This window comes from Trachinotus anak, unplaced genomic scaffold, assembly GCF_046630095.1.
Source record: "Trachinotus anak isolate AG129_WGS33_773 ecotype Australia unplaced genomic scaffold, CSIRO_AGI_Tana_v1 ptg000004l, whole genome shotgun sequence".
Lineage (NCBI taxonomy): Eukaryota > Metazoa > Chordata > Actinopteri > Carangiformes > Carangidae > Trachinotus > Trachinotus anak.
Genome location: NW_027273855.1, coordinates 20,486,914 through 20,505,852, shown reverse-complemented (window position 1 = coordinate 20,505,852; position 18,939 = coordinate 20,486,914). Strand labels below are relative to the sequence as shown.

At 42.5% G+C, this 18,939-nt stretch overlaps 1 protein-coding gene across 2 annotated transcripts in view; it reads left to right on the top strand.

The window, feature by feature from the left end:
- Positions 1–18,939, top strand: part of scube3 (signal peptide, CUB domain, EGF-like 3) — a 69,721-nt gene that overhangs the window by 30,288 nt on the left and 20,494 nt on the right. The window contains exons 5-7 of one of the 2 annotated variants that reach the window (XM_071476822.1): positions 9,640–9,786; positions 11,194–11,310; positions 16,029–16,076. In XM_071476822.1, coding sequence (XP_071332923.1) covers positions 9,640–9,786; positions 11,194–11,310; positions 16,029–16,076 — 312 coding nt within the window. The remainder of the gene's footprint in view (positions 1–9,639; positions 9,787–11,193; positions 11,311–16,028; positions 16,077–18,939) is intronic. The other variant, XM_071476823.1, reaches the window with a different exon arrangement.

Below are 18,939 nucleotides of genomic sequence, written 5' to 3'. Positions count from 1 at the left end.
ACACACACACACACACACACACTTGCACTTATGGAACTTATGGTAAAGAGCAGGATGTTGTTAAGAGGTGGTGATTTTGACTTTAGGTTGGATTTTTTGGGATTGGGCTGAAACTCATTATTTTTTTAAATAAAATCTGGATGTTCAGGTCCAGGCATTTTTTGAATAATATGATGAGTTAGTGCAGATTTACACTCAGAGTGGGATTGGCCCTAACAGGCCTTAATGAAAGGTGACTGAAGGTAAGTGTCTCCAGACTGAAGGGAATAAAAAGAAGAACAGGGATAAATCTCTTTTTGTTTTCCACCCACCCTTTCAAATTGAACCAATCTAGAGCTTGGCAGCATTTTAAGGTATCGTGGTATGAGAGTGGCCTGCGGGGGACTATGAGCAGAGAAAACAATTAAAGGTGTAGCCTTGGGCAGACACACCTCTTGTTTTTAGAGCATTCCTGTGGGATGGGGACGTGACAAGAGAAAGTACAGAGCCAACCTGCTCTGAGCCTTACTCATCAGAGACAGGAGCACTGCAGACATACATACATTCATAACGTCATAGCTGTATTTAAATTTTGCATACTGCCTTGTAGCAATGGCTGTTTCTTACAAGTATATAAAACAGCAGCACAGTGGTTTAGGATCTGACAAATCCACTCTAGTTTTTTTTAATGGCACAGAAGGATATATTTATGTCACAAAAAAGATCAGTTTCTCATGTTCTTGTATCAGAAAATAACGGGAAGGGGAAAAGCATTTTTCTGTACATGGTTTCACAACCTACTCTGCCTCTGTGCTTTGTTCAGTAGATTTCTACGTTGGTGAAAAGCAACAACAGAGAAAATGAACAGCTGCTATCACTATCACAAAGCACATTTATTCAAGGAGTAATTATCCAGCTGTCCTCAGATTCCTCAGCTCCGACAGTTCGGACTGGGTCTGGGTTGCAGATCTTTTGGTTCCTGGGGGCCCTGACACCCAGAATCCATGTGTGTCTCTTCATCCCTTCACTGCTTGTCTCCCCTCTGTCTTTTGTAAGATAACTGCTCATGCTGGGAGTCATTAGACCATGATGTTCCTGAGTCCCCTGGATGGTGAACTGAGGATGTTGGAAGTCTGGTTTATGAGATCAGTCTGGCCTAGTGAACTGTCAATGTTTACATTTCATAAACGCAGTGTTATTTGAGTAGACTGAAAAGCTGGATCATGTGTTTCAAAGCGCCACAACTATATCAGTGGTGTCAGAGGCAGACTGTGAGCACCAGTCCAGCCTCTCACCAAACTCCCCCTGTCTCTCTCTCACGTCCTCTCTCTTCCTTTCTTGATAAATGCCCTCAGTTCCTGTTAATCTTCCATTTTCATATTAATTTAGTCTTTATTGGCTCCAGATGAGACTGATTCGCATCAAGAGATTAAAGCAGTCATCAATCTATAAACTTCCTTCACTCATCAGATGGCTGCCCTGTCATTGTATCATTATTTTTGAAAGGCTAACCGACAGAACAACCACTCATCTGCTTATTATTACTGCTCTTATTACAGCGTGTGTCGAGAGTTAAATGGAAGTGGTGAGGAAGTGGCTTTGCCAGGTTATTGGACAATAAGCCCACAGAATTGTTTGCAAACATCACTCCCCTCGCTGACTGAAAAATTATGCACAAATGGCTCAGAGGAAGAAAAAAAAAATCATTGAGAAAATTAAAACTGATCCAATCTCCCAGCCAAGTCACTTTAAATGCAACCCTCCATTCATTCTGCCAGGTCTCTTCTTAAAGAGCAAAGCCTGGGGTTCAGTTTGCTCATGAGCTTTATTGTTCTCATTAAAAAGACATCAGCTTTCCATTTCTTTCATTAATGGGTCAGGTGTTCCCTGGGCAACTTCTGTGAGTCTTCCTGGGGACAGTGGAGAGCTGGTCACTGCAGTGCCTGGCGCTACCAGTCTGTTTCCCCTGCTGGTAGGAAGCCCTTGTTAGCAGTGAGCCTGTGCCAATTAGGCAGCAGGGGTCTGCCAGCCTCTCAGCTAATGACAAGGCTGCTGCTGGCCTGTCTCTTATTAGACCTGCCCCTGCCCCCCTGAACAGGAATAACTACGGCCAAATGAAGGCTCCATCGTCTAGCTGGCCAAAATGTAACAGTTCATTTATTCTACCCAAACATTTCTTCCAGTCAAGAAATAAAGCCTTTGAAAGGCCAGCCAAGGTGCTTAGTGGTTGATAGGAATGCCATTTAGGTCAAGAAGGGTTCCACTGCTTTGCGTTTGATTTATTGTCTCTTTTATATAGGAGGATAACAGAGACGTATGTGTGTGAGACGGGATCCAGCACATTGGAATTCAGGAATTTCAGGCTCAGTCAACCCACACGTCCATAATTTTGGTCCTCTACATTTCTGAATATCCGGTAGGGCAATTACCTTAAGTGTGCACTGACGGCCTGTTACGTAAGTCACGTATACTAACTTAGGTAGTCTTCAGCTCAAACGACACCAAACGTAATTATGTAATTTGAAAGTCGAATCATGAGCTGTGTAGAATTCGTTGAGAGACAGGACAGCTGAACGCGAACGCAGCACAAGGTAAAGAAAAGATGGAACTTTTAATGAGAAGTTGAGTCACCTGGATCAGGCCTCCCGTCATATCTGCCAGTCAATATGGTACAAGTGTTGTGTGGCATTATAAGGAAAGCTGTGGATATAAGCAAGGAGTCTGAAAGTTCACACTGGTCTGTTGATTACATAACAGTCTCATTGCAGGGAAAACTTTGATTACATGAGCCCTGAGGCCTCACTATCACCTTTCACTGCTGGCATAAATCTGTTTATAGACCACTGCACTCAAGTCTCCAGAGCGCACAATCACAAACCAGCAAATGTAAATTAGGTAAAGGAGTCGAGATAGAAGCAAGTTTATCATGCAAAATACATCTTACATTATTTTATTGAATAGGATTAAAGGGGAACAAGCATCAGTGCTGGAGTGCTCAGTGTGGAGTGAAAATGATTAATCTATCAGTCAATCAAGAGAAAGTTAATCAGCAACTATGGATAATCTTGAAAATCAATCAATCACTCTGTTTTCAGCTTCTCAAATGTGAGGATTTGCAGATTTTCTTCCTCATGTATATTCATTAACTGAATATCTGTGACTTTGGGGCCGTTGGTTGAACAAAACAAGCTACCTGAATGTGTCATTGAGAAACTGGTCAATAAAAGATAATCATTAGTAGCAGTTCCAGTTGAGTGAGGGCCATTACACCACAATATGTTCAAATTGATGTTCAAATCATTTCACTTATATTTCCCATTAACTTTGCCATATTAGAAAGAATAAAGTAATGTAACATCTTCCTCTAAAAATTGGCCTTTATCAGCCACCTGGCTGAGGATGTAAGTGGAGCTCTTTTCAGTATAGTAGGCCTTGTCTTTCCAGGAAATGTTTACTTTGTCAATGAAAACCTCTTCCTGTGTTTACAACTTTCATTAGCCTCCCTTAGGGGTTGTTACCCCTTGTACAGCTAATATCTTCTCTGTCTCTTTCAATCTCGCTTTCTCAAATTCAGCTGAACACAGTGGACATGATGGACATAATCATATACACACACAGACTCGCACACACACACAACTCAATAATTTTCAACTTAATCCTGCTGGAGGCACATTCAGACACGTTCTGTTATGACATTTAGATGTGGACCGTGGCGCATCGACATCAGGATGCCGGCTAGAGCTGCAGCAGTGCAAGGAATTTTCCAATAAATGTGATCAAATCCATAATAAATGGCCGCATCACAATCTCAGTTAGTTTTGCTGTGTAGCCATGACATTCCTTCTGTATGAAATCAGGCGCAGGGTCACTGAACCCTGTTTTATTGTTGTTGTTTTTTTCCCCTTATCACGAATGGATAAAATAACCTACTTTCTTACAGTGTAATATCCATTTAGCAGACTGTTACACATTTTAGTTTCATGAAGTCATGCACTGCTCAAGGGCCAGTTTCCATCATTCCAATGATTCAGTGTTTAATATTGCAGAGTCAAATATATAACTATTTGTGTTTGTATGCATGTTCTTGTCCTGTGCTGTGTGGTTTTCCCACTGTGCAGGAGCTGACCTGGTTCTTACATGTTCCCCTTGGTGGGTCTCAGCAGGCCTGCCTGCCTGCCTGTCTGTGCATTGGCCACAGAACTGTTTTTACAAGTGCAGAAGTCGCTGCTCCATTGCTCTGCAGCCCAACCGTATAACCAGGCTCTTTTCCTATTCTAGGGAAGCAGAGCGAAAGGAACGCCTCGTGCTTCCATTGCTACCTATTAAGTCTCTCCTGCACGTCCAGCAGCAGAGACGAAGACATACAGGACACGTTCATGTCCCTCTTGTCTTTCTCTGTCCACCCCTCGTCTGTCCTCTTCTTTCTTCCTCTGTCTCTTTCCTACTTCATCTCCCCTCATCTTCCCTCTTCGTCCAGACTTTCACAGGCCCCATGCCCCCACCCCCCCACCCCCCCACTCCCACCCTTAAACAAATATACATCAGTGGCTTGGGCTTTAGCAAATGTTGGCTGCCTTGCCACTGAATTCTCCGTACCTCATTTGAGATGGGCATCCCTTTTGCTCATGGGTTTGTTGAAGGCCATCTCTAAGCTGGCCAGCCCAGCATGCTGCTGCGGACTGCCTGAGTGCCAGTGGGGTTTTTCCACTAACACTTGGCTGTTATGGCTTTAACCAGAGGGCCAGACTGACTTCTGCAGAGACAGACGCCTTCTTCAGTCGCCTCTCCCTTTTGATTTTGGAAAGAATGCGGCTCTGTAATAACATACTCTATCTCCTATCTTTTGTATCTCTATATTAAAGAAAGCTTGCAGCCTGGATGTGCTCTGCTGTTGCTGTGTTGTCTGTTCTGTTGGGAGGAGGATGCCTGCTTCCTTTGGGACTGCACAGTGAGGTGACCTTGATAGAATAAGAGGAGGAGTGAAGGGGAGAGTGGCAATGTGCCCAGCAGGTGCTGTACGACTGTCGGTGACACAGATGGGCAGATGTTTAGCAATGCGCATGCAACATGCATAATACATTATGGAAATAAACCTGTGTCAATGCAGACATTAATATATACATTAATGCAAGTATGCATACATGCCCGCACACACACAGTGTCCACAATGCACAAATTTGTATACCATTGCCACTACATAAGAGCCTTTCATGGGCATATCCACTGTATTCTTGTCAAGTGCAGACTTAAAGTGTATCACTTTAACTGTATCCCAGGTAGAGTTTGGATGGAACACGGCACATCAATGTTTGTGGCTTGTTTCAGCACAATAAACTAATAAAAGTGGTACATTAAGCACTTTTGCTGTGACATGTATCTGTCCAGATTGCTCTGTGCTGTCTTTTCCATTCTCTGGTTGTTTATGCTTTCACTGGCTCCTCTCTGAAAAAAAGGAGTGAAATGAGCAGCCTCAACAAGGCCTCCGGGAGCTGGAGAAAATCAGTGCTCACACAACAGACCAAACAGTAGCACTTGGGAGTTGGCGGGGAAGAGTTACTCCCTTGACCGGCTGGCTGCCCCGTTGCTCTGCCTGACCATCTGCGTTGCAGCTCAGCCCAACCCAATCCGGTTCAGCTCCTTTCCCATTCTCCTTTCCATGCGCTGACATTTTTATCCTCCTATTAAAACTTTTAAGGGCCCATTATCTAAGAGGAAGGAATGTTGCTTTAATAGTGTGGTGGCTCCATGCTTAGGCCCCTTCTTTTCAGTTTGTAACCAACCGGCACTAGCTAGCTGCTTAATGTTCTCCAGCCAGCGTCAAGCAAAGAGGGGACTGTCTCCCCTCCGAGACGTATGACAGCATCTCAGCCTGGACCATGAGCCCTCTTTTCACTGCCCCAAGCACTCAGAACAGACTATAAACCCTTGGCATGCCTTGCACTACTTCAGCCCCATTGTTTCAGTCTCTCCACTTCATGGTTCTCAGGTTTAAGAGAGCTCAAAGCGCTGTGGTGAAGAACTTGTGGCCTCCGTGGATCTTTTGTTTGAGGATCACAGGCGTCGGCATCTTAGCCGGAGCACCCATGTTAACTTTTCTTCTTTTGCACAGTTCCTCCTGTCATGTTAAAACCTATACCCCACTATTGAAAGTTTACTGTTTGAGGTAAAACCTGCCAACCAAAAATACAGAGTGAAGTCTTACAGCCGGTAGCTCCTGCGCACAACAGGTGGTCTAGGAGAATCATTTCTTATACAACTGTTTTACTGTGTCCGAACATAGTATGTTTTCAGGAGATTTTTGCAGTGTAGTAAGAGCTGGTCTGTTTTTTAGAGAGCTGGAGAAACAACCTGTGCATTCGTGGCTTGCAATCTTTGGGTTTGAAATTACAAGCCGCTGCCTTAAATAGTGATTTCAGCTCCAATCAGTCTCTCCATGAAGCTATCCATTTAGACTAACCTGCCCACAGGAGTTACCATCATCAGTAAATCCTTATGTTCCTTTGTTTTTTTTCTGTTGTCCTGACCTGCTGCTTTTCAGTGCAATGTGACCTGCACTTAATGCCATGTCCTGCAGGCACTGAGGCTGATCCCACATATTAAGTTGAAGTTCCACTGACTCAGAGACAGACACAACAAATTGATTCTGCTTCGAGAGATTGAGGAAACAACTTACAGCGGTCACTTTATCCCCAGAGGATCATGCTGTTGTTTCTTTAGGTAAGAATAGGAAAAGTAAGCACTGGAAGTGTATCTGCCCCTGTGCCATATTCTTAAAGGCCCAATCAGCTTCTTACTATGAGTGAAGGGGGTCCAACATGAACACACTGTTTTCTGCCAAACTTAGAACAGTTTTTGTCATTTCACATGAGATATTTCCATCATTTCTTTTCTTTTTTCTCTGTGTTCCTTTCTCTGATTTTAAATGGGCAGGGCTCAGTTAGACAAAGGTGGTGACACATACTTCCTCACACCAATCAGGATTCAGCAACATTTGAAACCTGATGATGGTGATTTGGTTGTTTGGCCACTGTCAATCAAAGCTCATTCTCCTCTGTTTCCAGTCTTCATGCCAAGCTAAGCTAACTGGCTGCTTGTTGTGGCTTCATGTTCAGTGCACAGACATCAGATTGGCATTCTTCTAATCTAACTCATCATATTTCCCCAAAATCAATCTATTCTATTATGTTAACACACATACCATTAGCTACAGTGTACAAGATTTATTGACTTCACCTTTTAGTGTTGTGCACAGAGGTCACGACCTGTCCTGGGAGGATAAAGTTGTGGCTGCTTCACAGAGGGAACACTCCCAATTGTTTTCTTGGTAAATTGCACTTTTCCCTTTTTACCACAAGTGCAGTAGTTTTGATGACGACCGTCCACGTGGAGCTGTGTGAAAACCTATATCCAGTTCATCCCTCGGTAGCTATTTGAAATGACTCCTTCTCAATCCCAAGTCTTCGGACTCTATTTCCTGTCCAGCTCTCTGCCTATAAAGTGGTCTGTGATAGTTTTTATTAGTTTCTACATATAGAGTTATGTTTTATGGGTCAGCAGATTGCTCTAGTGGATCGTGGCATATATGATCTTGTTTTTTTTTTCTCCACCTCCTTATGAATGGATGTTTTTCTTTCTGCTTCCCACCATTTAGTAATGATAAAAACTGAAGGCCTTTGGCAGCCAGTTAGAGGGAACTGCACGCAGTGGATGATAGCTGGGCTGGGCCTGGAGAAAAGGGCCATTGTGTCAACACTTGGGCTTTTATTGGTCCTCAGAGAGATGAAGGCCCAGGTTCTGGCCCCAGCTCGACATGTTATTGATGGATGGGTCTGTAGCATTCAGCTAGAGGGGCTGTATAAAAATGAAGGTGGAGTGCAGTGAGTTCTGGGATGCATAATACAACTTTCGTAAGTAATCTTTAGTCCATTGGGGTTATGTAGTTAGAAATTCAATCCTCTGTTACATTCATAGATGTCTGTTTCTTGTGCTGGCCTCAGAAAGACAAAGAAAAAAGGCACCACTGAATTCCACATCCTATTTGAATATCCACGTGGCTCGCTGTGAAATTTGCAGCACTTTAAAGCAGCTGCTCTGTTGATGCTCATTCATGGTCACTTCACTCAGCTGCGCCTTGCCTTTTTCCTTTCACCTTCAGAGCTGAAGCGCCAGCCCAGCATTTGTGTTGCAGGGAAGGCAGCTGCTGCTGCAGTTAGTGTCTGATGGCTCAGAGCGGCAACAGCTCAGGCAGGGGAAGTGAGAGAAGATTGTATGACCTTGTGACACTTGTGAAAGTGATGGAAAGTATTTAATTAACCAAGAGGTCAGAATTGTCTGTCACACTCGCATCAGCTCCTTGAAGTATAAAGACACTCAAAATAGATTCCTGACATCAGCCATGAGTGGAAATACATACAACGGCAGGTTGAGTTTTTGGCAAAACATGTGGAAAACAAGAGGGCATAATTAACGGAGATTATGGTGGCAGGAGTTAAAATACAAAAAAAAGTAATTAAGGATAGAATGATGTAAAAACTTGTTTCTGTCAAGCTGAAATTGTTTCTCAGTGTAGCCCTCGAGGCAACTACATAGAAACTGTATGACAGCACACAGTTGTCAAGACTGGTACACTACATCTGGACTTTAGAGAAGAAGCAAGCACGAGGATAGATGAGCTTTATTAGGTGCTGACACTTCCAAACACATATGCAGATTCTTAAATTTATAGCCAAAAAGTTGGCTAATTAAGAAAGTTAGACCTCCAAGCACCCTTCAGTGCGATCGCAGATTTAATGAGACATTAATGGAGATGTCTTCTTGCACATTGCCTCCCTGTTCACCAGAAGAGAAGGAAAAGAGATCTGTTTGGTTTTTAATGAGCCGGAGAGCTGGGGTTTGTCACTGCATCTGTAGCAGTGGCAGGGTTTCACAATGAATAAGTCAAATATCAGTCTCCCTCCATGGAGGCAGCAGGATTATTACAGTACAGAGCAAGGCAGAGGGAGCACTGCGTCCGTTTGTGTTATAATTCATGACACGAGGGTCTCGAGTCAAATGCATGCTGGGAGGTTGTTGTACCTCTTCATCAAGCATTTATACACCACAGGAATTATGCATCTTTCTGAGCCATGTTTAGTAAAGTTTTGAATAATTGATTTTTTTCAGCAACACCTAGAATCACATTCTTGCAGAATTTCTTGATGACTCAAGAAAAGACATCCCTCTTTCAGTGCAATCCCTCTTAACCTCAGTCTCAGCAGGGAGAATTTAAACAAGGAGTTAATTTTTTTTCAGTGTTTTCTTTTCTTTATGGGGGATTACCTCAATTAAAATCTACAGGATCAGCTCCTGCTGGGAGTTTTATCCTTTCTGCAGGCAGCCTCTTTTTTATAGGCTGAAATGAGCGAACATGTTCCAACAAGTGCTTGAATCTTTGTAAAGGGGTACCGGGCATGTCAGTCACCAGCAGTAGGCATGTATGTGACTGAGGGTCAGAATGCATGACAGGCATTTTTACTCCTCCTGCCAGCTCTGTAATATCTAATTTAAAACCCAACTCTTTACTTTACTCTTTGTGTTTTTTTTTTTCAAGAAAAGCTTCAGTAAACTTTGCGGCAGGCATGAGATAAACTCTCTCTCCTGTTCTCGCTGTTTCCTTCACAGTGCAAGGAGAGGGCACAAAGGAGGGACCCACCTGCATGGACAAGAATCATGGCTGTGCACACATCTGCAGGGAAACACAGAAGGGTGGCATCTCCTGCGAGTGCCGACCTGGATTCCAGCTCACCCGTAACATGAAGGACTGCAAATGTAAGTCACCTCAACCTCAAGGACAGTACACACACACACAAATACACAGAGGGAGGATTTATAGGTTCCTCATGAAAAGGTGATTGGGGTTGGAAACCTGCCGATGATGGATAATTACACTCATTCCATAAATGCCTTCCAACAGATTTGAAGTAGGCTACTGACATTTACGTTACATTACTAAGCCGTGACTAATCTTCTGAAAAGTCCTCTTAAAGAAAAACATGTTTATCAAATAAGAAGCGATCATTTACACAACCAGGGCAAGTGTGGAGGTTACTCGAAGGGGACTGCTCTGATGGACAGCGCACACTTCCTGTTGCTGTGCAACGGAGATCATCCTGTCAGAGCTGGGGCCAGGGCTGATGGGGGATTTGTCTGTGTTTGGATAAGGATTGGAGAAGTGTTATTCTATAGTTTTTCTGTGACAGCCCAGGAAAAGGGCAAAAGGCGCTGGGATGGTAGGGTGCAGACAGGATGGCGGTGGAAGGCTCGTGCTCTTTTTCACTCTGTCATCACAGGTGTGTTTAAAGTGCCAAGGTTAATGCTTCCCTCGCCCGCCAGCATATCAATGTATTTGCACTTAAAGGATTGCAAAGACTCACACATGAACATGCAGACTTAGACCAGAAATTGCACTCTTCAGAGTGACTTACAATGAGTGAGTAGATTCAGCCTCTTGCTCAAGGCCACCTCATCGACTGTTGGAGAGTTTAAAGATATGACCCCTCAAGTCCTCCGTAACTGCAGTATGATTCTTCATTCACAAGGATAAAAAGATTTATCATAGGGAGTAATGCATAATTAAAGCCGTGACATTGATTAATGTAACATAGATTCACTACTTGAGGTGGTTAATATCATGGCATGCCCTTCTTTATATTATGGTTCACAGATTAACCTTAATCCAAGACCTGTTGCACACAATGTTTAATAAGCAATGAAAATGTCTGGAGGTCTAATTGTTTTGAACAGTTTTTAAGTCTAAACAATAATTTCGCTGACACTGGTGTGAATCTACAGTAATCTGAGGCAGTGTTCAGCATGTCTTCTCCATATTGATTAGGTGTTGACGCAGAGTTGTGATTGGGTTAATCCAATCAATTGAGGAACTCAAATGGACACTATGTCTCATTGAAGCCCTCTGAAGGACGACTGAATTGTCTGAATTGAGCCTGCAGTGTTTACGTCACAGAGCCGACGACCCACAAAAAGAGTGTGTATTATCTTCAGATTCCAGCTGGTCACCTTTGATAGTTATCTCTCTAGCCTCTCTCTGTACCCATTTCCTGTCATCTCTCTGCTGCCCACTTTCAAATAAAAGGCATAAATGCACAAGAAGTACTCTCAAAAGTGTTATTATTTTGCTGCATGTACAGTTTATATTATTTATGTGTCCTTTGATAGTGACGTGTAACTATGGTAATGGGGGTTGCCAGCACATCTGCGAGGAGACAGATCACGGGCCCAAGTGTTCGTGCCACATGAAGTTCGTCCTCCACAGCGATGGAAAGACTTGTGTAGGTGAGTCATCTCACCCCGATACCACCAGCAAGGGCAAGAAATAAAATGGCTTTTGAATGTAGACGTGAAATGATTAACTCAGCACCAGATTTCCAACAGCAAATTTAATTAACTCTGAAATGAGGTTTGTAGTGATAAAAATGCAAGTTGAAAAACAGGCCTCGTTACAGTAGCTGTACGCCTGAGCCTTTTCTCTTGATCTGTGACATACAAGGACAAAAGGCTACCACCCACTGTGCTTTCCCCTCTGCTGCTGCTGCTGCTCCAGTAACCTCTCAGTCACTACATCTGCTTTGGCTTTTCTTCCTCCTCCTCTTGGTGCAACAGCTCTCCCTTTCCCTGTTTCTCAGTCAGCTACATGCAGTCAGATGCACACCTTCTATTAGCCCTCGGGTCAATTCCTCCACTGCTTCCCATTGGGGATTAACTCACACACCTGCCCTAACCTTCCAATGGCATTTATCAGTGTTTGCCTCAGTTGACTTAAGTTGAGTAAAAATCATTCAGCTACTCGGGCATATTGAATTGCTCTGAAGGGCAGTTTTCCATCAAATGAGACCTGGAGGCTCGGAGGGGGTCGATGCACAGGTCTCAGTAAATGTGTACGGATTGCGTTTAGCTATGCAGAATTGCAGCCCTTTAATTTATCCACCATTAATAGTGTCATTAGTAGTTTCTATTTACAGCACAAACCCATTTAAACCAATTTAGCCAGTACTGTGCAGTGTTATAAAGCTGGGTTTGCAATGCAAACTTCAGTGAGTTGGGTAGTACATATTTTCATTGTCAGGAAGACAAACATAGTAATAGAATTAGAAGCTACGCCTGCAGAGCAGACGGGTGAGGCGGTCGCTTGGTTTTGGTGGCTGTTAACTTTGAGAGTTTGGTTTGGGCAGTGGCTGATTAGCTCAGTGTTTCTGGATCCCCTTTATTACCACAGCCCTGATGAGAGCCAGACCTATGTCAAGGTCTGGTCAGCCAACCTGTCATTATTGCCGTACCCTGCTAGGCCAGGGGGACGCCACAAAGTTGACCGCATCCAAATTATATGTCTTAGCCCGTCTTATTCTCAAGGCAGAGCAAATGTACATTTGGTGTGCCAGATTAGGAAGTAGTCAGCCAGTTAAAATCTCTGATTTCCCCCACAGAGTCTGGGGTTACAGTGGTGAAGGGAGGGGGGGGGCTGCTCTGCAGTCAACATGGGGCGCTCCATCTCCCAGACACCCTATTAGCTAATAAAACCTTAATAAAACAAACAAGCTGCCAAATGAACCACTGATGGCAGCGTGAGTGACAAGAACATTGGAAGACCTTCAGTAAGGCACCACTACTGTGCACTAGGACTGTAACTCTGAGGGGTTCCCACCATTTAATTAAAAAAAAAAAAACTATTCAAAAGCAATGTCTGCGGAAAACTGTTGTTTTTATGTAGCTAACACTTCAAAAGCTGCATGGGATGATGCCCCTGTGGGGAGGGGAGGGCTGCATAGGTTTACACAGATATTTCAAGTTGCTGCACCAGAACAAGCTTAACCCTGTAGAAAAAAAATATTTCTTTTGATAGATATGACCTGTTACAAAATGAAACCACTACCTCTGCTTTGAAGTAAGAAATCTTTATTTATTCCAAGGCTTAAAACAAATACTCTCCCTTGGAGCTAAGAAATCATATTATAATCCTGAATTAAGTCTGAAATAGTCTTAAATGCCACAAACAAGATGAAAATGGCTTGCTGGGGTTGTTGTAGTTTTACGTGCTGTCTGTATAGAACGTAGTGATTATAACCCCTGAGCCACCGTAATCGGAAATAGTACCGATGTATAGAGTGTGGAGGGTATCCATAGCAACCAGACAAAGTGAAAATACCTTTCTGTTAAGCCTCACTATTGATTTAGAAACCTTTATGATTCATTGAGTCGCTGCATACCTCTTCCAAAAGGAACATAGCACATGATTACAAAACAGCTTTTGGCTTGTCAGTGGCTTTGTCATTACTCTGGCGGGCTCTTTCAGTATGCTGTAGCTTCACTGTTCAATTCATCTTGTGGGGTGTTTCATATGCATTCTGCAGCATTTTCATTCATTTTGTGGTGTCTCCTCATGCGGGCTTGTTCATGCATTTTGTAATAATACACCATACGCTGCTCTGGTTGGAAGTGTTGCTTCTTTATCCTTCCTATTTCACCTGTGTTGATACTGTGCAAACTGTAGGTGAGAATGTTAATGTCAGGATGGCACACATAGACTGGTCTCTCTCTCAAACTTACACACATTGTCTGAGATATTTGTTCAATTACCCACTCAAACTTTAAAAGTCAGATTTTTGATTTAAACAGTCCTAAAAAAATATCAGGTTCATTTTTGTATATAATGTCTGTGTATCAAGTCAGTTAAGATATCAGGAAGGAGAAGCCATCATGTGGAAGCATTCATGCTGTTAGCACAGCAAATCATAAACATTCACAAATAGCAGGCAGATGCCGACATGCTCAGGAGTTCAATCATCTGAAGAGTTGGCCACACTAGGCTAGGCACACACACACACACACACACACACACACACACACAGACAGAGAGCAAGGGATGCATTTTATAGTACAAACAGAAAGCTATACAAACAACCACACAAACATACAATACATATCCAGTATGCATGCATCACATGCATGTAAACACATGTAGTCTACATGCATATGCCCATAACATAAACACACTGCTCTCATTTCGGGTGGTCTCTGCATTCACGCTGGTGTATTCAGAGTTATCTCCCAGTGCTCCCTGTCCTCTAACTGCTGTGAATCATTGTCTCTGGATGCTGCATGCTGGGACTGGGACATGTTGGCAGTCGGTGTAAACTGTGCATGCTTTGTGGTGTTGAGTATCCACATGTACCTCCTCATCTGGCACCCCAAAAGAGCTCTGGTCTGTGGACCAGTGAGCATATGCGTGAATTTCAATGTTTGAAAGTGAATTTTATTTTGAAACTGAAATTGTGCAGGATGGACGCATAAACAAGAAAGTTCTTGCTGCAATTTTAAAGACCATCAGATTTTGTCAATGTGCTTTTATATCCAAATCCATCACCCCAGCTTCATCCTGGGTGCATGTACATGATCTACATACTAAATGTGTGCCTGTGGTAGAGTGTGAAGGTAAAGCTAGATATATATCCAGTGGGCTCACTGGGAAAATCTGGTTTGTAGAATTTTTTGAATTCAAAGCCTTTCAATTAAAAGTCACAATCTGATATAAATTACAGTTTGAAAAAACAAAAAGAAACTATTGCTTTCTGCAATAGTTTTAAGTGACACATAAATTACAAATTATAAATTAAATTACTGTCTGGGCCACAGACAGCGTGTAGATAGTTGATATAACATCCTAACAACATCAGCTCTGAAAGGATCTGACCATAAACAATATCATAAAGCACAGACATGAATCTGTCTGCCCCTGTCTCTCAGCTTGCAGCACTAACCACCGCTCACTCTGTCTGTCCAGGCTCGCAGTGCTCATACTAACTAGCGAAAGCCTCATCTCACATACAAACAACAGCACTGTACTTTGTCTGCACCGTGTGGGATCTTTGTTTGCATGGCTGCATGTCGAGAGGTAACACTTTTGCCTTGAAATGTCACCCTCTTCATTTAAGATGAGGATCTGTCATCATCAGTTTGTTGTTAGCATTTGAAAAATAATCACTGCTGTTTGCTCAGTTGTTACCAGTGAGAGGGTGTTTTTTTTTTTTGTTTTTTTTTTTTTGCAAAAACATAATGTCATTCTCTCATGTCATTATATTATCACCTCCTGTGCGCATAAATGGACGTTAATGTGTTTCATTCAGGAGAGATGATTGCCTCACATTGATGCTATCCACCTTACTCTTAGCCTCATGATACCTTGCATGAATTATGGGCTCAACTTCAAGTTATTCTTGTCACTGAGCCTGTGTCTGTGAGGGAGCAGTATACTACAGATGACTTCTTTTTTTTTCTTGAGGCTTTTTGGGAGATAAATGATGTTGGAACACAACCTGTCACACAATAAATGGGATGATGGGATCATAGCTCTGCTGTGTACTACTGAGCAATAGGAGGACAACCTGAACAAGTGGCATGGGATAGCAGTAACAAACTAAGTTAGCTTATCGTTTGTTTAAATTTTAGTTCACGGACAAGTTGTGGTGTTAGTGGCTGCACCGACAGTCAAGCTAAACTACAGTTGTGGCTTGAACAACTGAAAATGAAAAGGGATTATTCCCGTTCAATAAAATTCACTCAATAAAACGAGTCCAACTTTTTTGCTAGAGGAGTACTGATAAGCCTCTGAGCTTTTCAGATTGTTCATCGATGCACTGTCAGTTGCAACAGAATCAATAAAGTAGCGAAATATGCTACTGTATATGGTCAAAGCCACTTCTTCAGGCCGTGCTTCCAGCCCTCAGTAGTAGAAGGCAGAGGCATGATCACATTATCCCATGGAAAGACACCAGTGGTGTACAACAAACTCCCACTGACGCTGCTTCAGTGAAAGGAAAAACCAGAAGTCATGCTCATAATTCATGCAAAATATCATGGGTTGGAGCAAGGTCAGATTAGTTCTTGTCACATGCTCATGATTTACATAACATGCGAATGCTGCGTGGTTCAAGTGTATGGAGAACTAAAGTGGTGTTTTTACACTGTGTGCGTGTGTGTGGGTGTGCGCGTGCATGCAGGGGAGAGGAGTGTCCAGTCCCCGGCAGCCCCACAGCTGTTCCCCAATGGTAAATATGTGTTCCTCTGACTCCTCTCTCTGGGGTCTGTGGGTGTGGGGAGTAGAGGAAGCTAACCTAGCAGACACTGATCACGGCCTTCCCCTTCCCACAGGGGCATCATCCTTCTGACCCTTGACCTCTGATCCCCCCCCTCTACCCCCTACCTTCCTCTTCCTTCTGTGAATGCCCTCTCAATAACAACCACTGCCTGTGTCAAACCACACCTTTTCAAAACACAGCTGCATACAGGGAGCCCCTGAGCAGCATTATCAGCATTATATAAAGGGATAGAGATATACTGTATCTAATATTGACAAGATCTAATTTGTCAAAGTCATTTCCCAAAATACAAGTACATTTACTCAAATACTGTACTTCAGTACATTTTTGAGGTAGCAATATTTGAGACTATTCTATTCTTCTACTCTACTAAAATGCAGAGGTAATTACCTCACATGAGATACTTTTCAGATTAAGATTTTGCTATTAAAAAAAAAACCTATGATAAACTTATAAAACACAATATATTATCAAAGATTAAATCCATGGTTCCCAACGTTTTGACACCTTACAATTAAGCAGTGTGTATTTGGAGCTGCTCCACCAAAGAGACATTTCCCTTCTGAACCTCTCCAATGGTTTCATTTAAATAACTGATTCAGGCTCAGAGAAGCAAAATGATTCATTATTTTACCAAAAATATAAAATCATTTTTTACCCTAACCCATTAATCATCTCACATCCCCTCAGATTTATCATGTGACCTTTTGGAGGGGCCTGACCCCCAGGGTTGCAACCTTTCATCACTACAACAGCAAATGCTGCTTAAACACTGATGCAACAGTATTAATAATATAATCCTATCATATATATTAATAGATCAGTTACAGGGGCTGTTTTTATACAGACCAGGCACTTTTACTTTTGATGCTTTAGAAAGCATTTGGTTGATAATAATATACAGGAGTATGATGAAAAATTTTAACTTGAATCCACTTGTTTTTTACTTAAGCAAAGGATCTCACCAGTTTTTCCACCACTGTAGTGTGATTGATCTGCTGAATATGTATGATGTCAAAAGCCCATCATACTGTCAATTTAACTGTGATGGTTTTTGAGAGGCAGACCAAAGGCTTTGGTTTTATTTGTGTTTTGATACAAGTGAAATGAGCGAAATGAAGCTTGCACTGTTTCAAACACTCGGCCACAGTGTTCCTAAACTCCATCATCATGGACTATTAACTTTGGTGAGGAAGCCAATAATGTGTCCATGATTCAGCAGCAGTTCATACAAAAGATAAAACACAGAATCCCTCTCAACTTGTTCTTTCATACACTTGTAATCTTGTGCCCTAAAATGGTGAAAATAATCAGTTGCAGGAAATAAATCGATGTCATTCCAGTCCAGTTTATTTTTCTGTTTTGTTGCCAAAAGTAATTTGTTTCACTACATTTGCAGTAAAATGAACAATGGAGCAGATGTGGGGGGTGGGGGGCGAGTATTGAAACTTTGCATTTGATTATATCACTAATGCAGTTCAGCCCAATTATCAGGATGAGCTTTGTTTTAATAGCTATGGCAAAGATGCCAGGAAAAATAAACTCATAAATCTGTGTGGATGTATCAAACCTTGATACATCAAAGAGATTTACGAGTTAATTATACCATGTAAGAAACTGAGGGAGGAGGCTTGTTCTCAGAGGAGTAGCCTGTTCAAGGTAAGAAGCAAAAACAATAGTGTTTTTAAGTAACTTGTTGTTACAACTGTATCTACATGAACACTGAGTTCCCCACATGCAACAATATAAAAGTCTGACCTATTTCAGGGTTTTGTGCCCTAGTTTCTGTTTTTTTTTCTTCTAAGAAATAGAAACATTAAGAGCGAGAGGCATATTTTGCCTCCTGTTGTATCGGGTTTGTCTCCTGATTTCCTGTGTTACTGTACCCTGCTGAAACCAGTGTGTGAGAACATTAGCAGACTATTCTCCATGGTTTTAAATGTCTTATTGTGTGGTGCATGTTATTGAGAGAGCATTCACCTCAGAGCTTTAGTCAGGTTTTTGTCTAATAACCCCTGCACCTTCTGTGTAACTTTACTCCAGCTGCATGTTTGCTGTTTGGTCAAGGAAACACAGCATTTTCTCTTCAAAAAAAAATCCCCCAAAAAACGATCTTTTTCACTAACGTGATTTATTCTCAGTGACCAACACTCAGGGAAATGTTGTCTTGTGCCTTCGTGTGAATTCTGTCCTCTCACCCTCTGACGTATTTCGTTTGCGGTCATCATAAATGGCTGCTGACAAGTTGCACCGAGGTTGCTTGTCAACAGATCTGAAGTAAGTCAAGACGCGGTGCAGCTTTAAATCCTGTGGCTTCTGTAAAATGATGATGTACACTGTCTGAACCTCTCTGTTTGAAACATATACTGTACAGGCTTAGCATTAGACCCAACACCCTGCACATCACACTGGAGAATATTTACAAAAGTCTGCCCACCGTTACTGTAATTGCAGAGCCCGACCTGGTGCACTGTAGATGTGGCTGGTGTGCATCCAAAACACACAAACCCACACACATACCAGAGCGTGTGTCTCTCCCCTGTCTTCACAAACCATAATGTCAGAAATATTTCTTTGCTCTCTTAATACATGATCATTACAGTTTGGTGAGATGGCTGCCTGACTAAGTGGTTTGGAGGCATGTCCTGACACTGTCTTATCGTCTCGTCTGCCAACTGTCTCTGCTCACACTTTGCAATTATGTGAACCCACAGTGCCATACTGTCAAGCCTGGGTTGGGACTGAGGTATTAACTCACTGAACCCCCCGTTCAGTACTGCTCTGTAAGCAGATTGATCCATCTTGAGTGTAG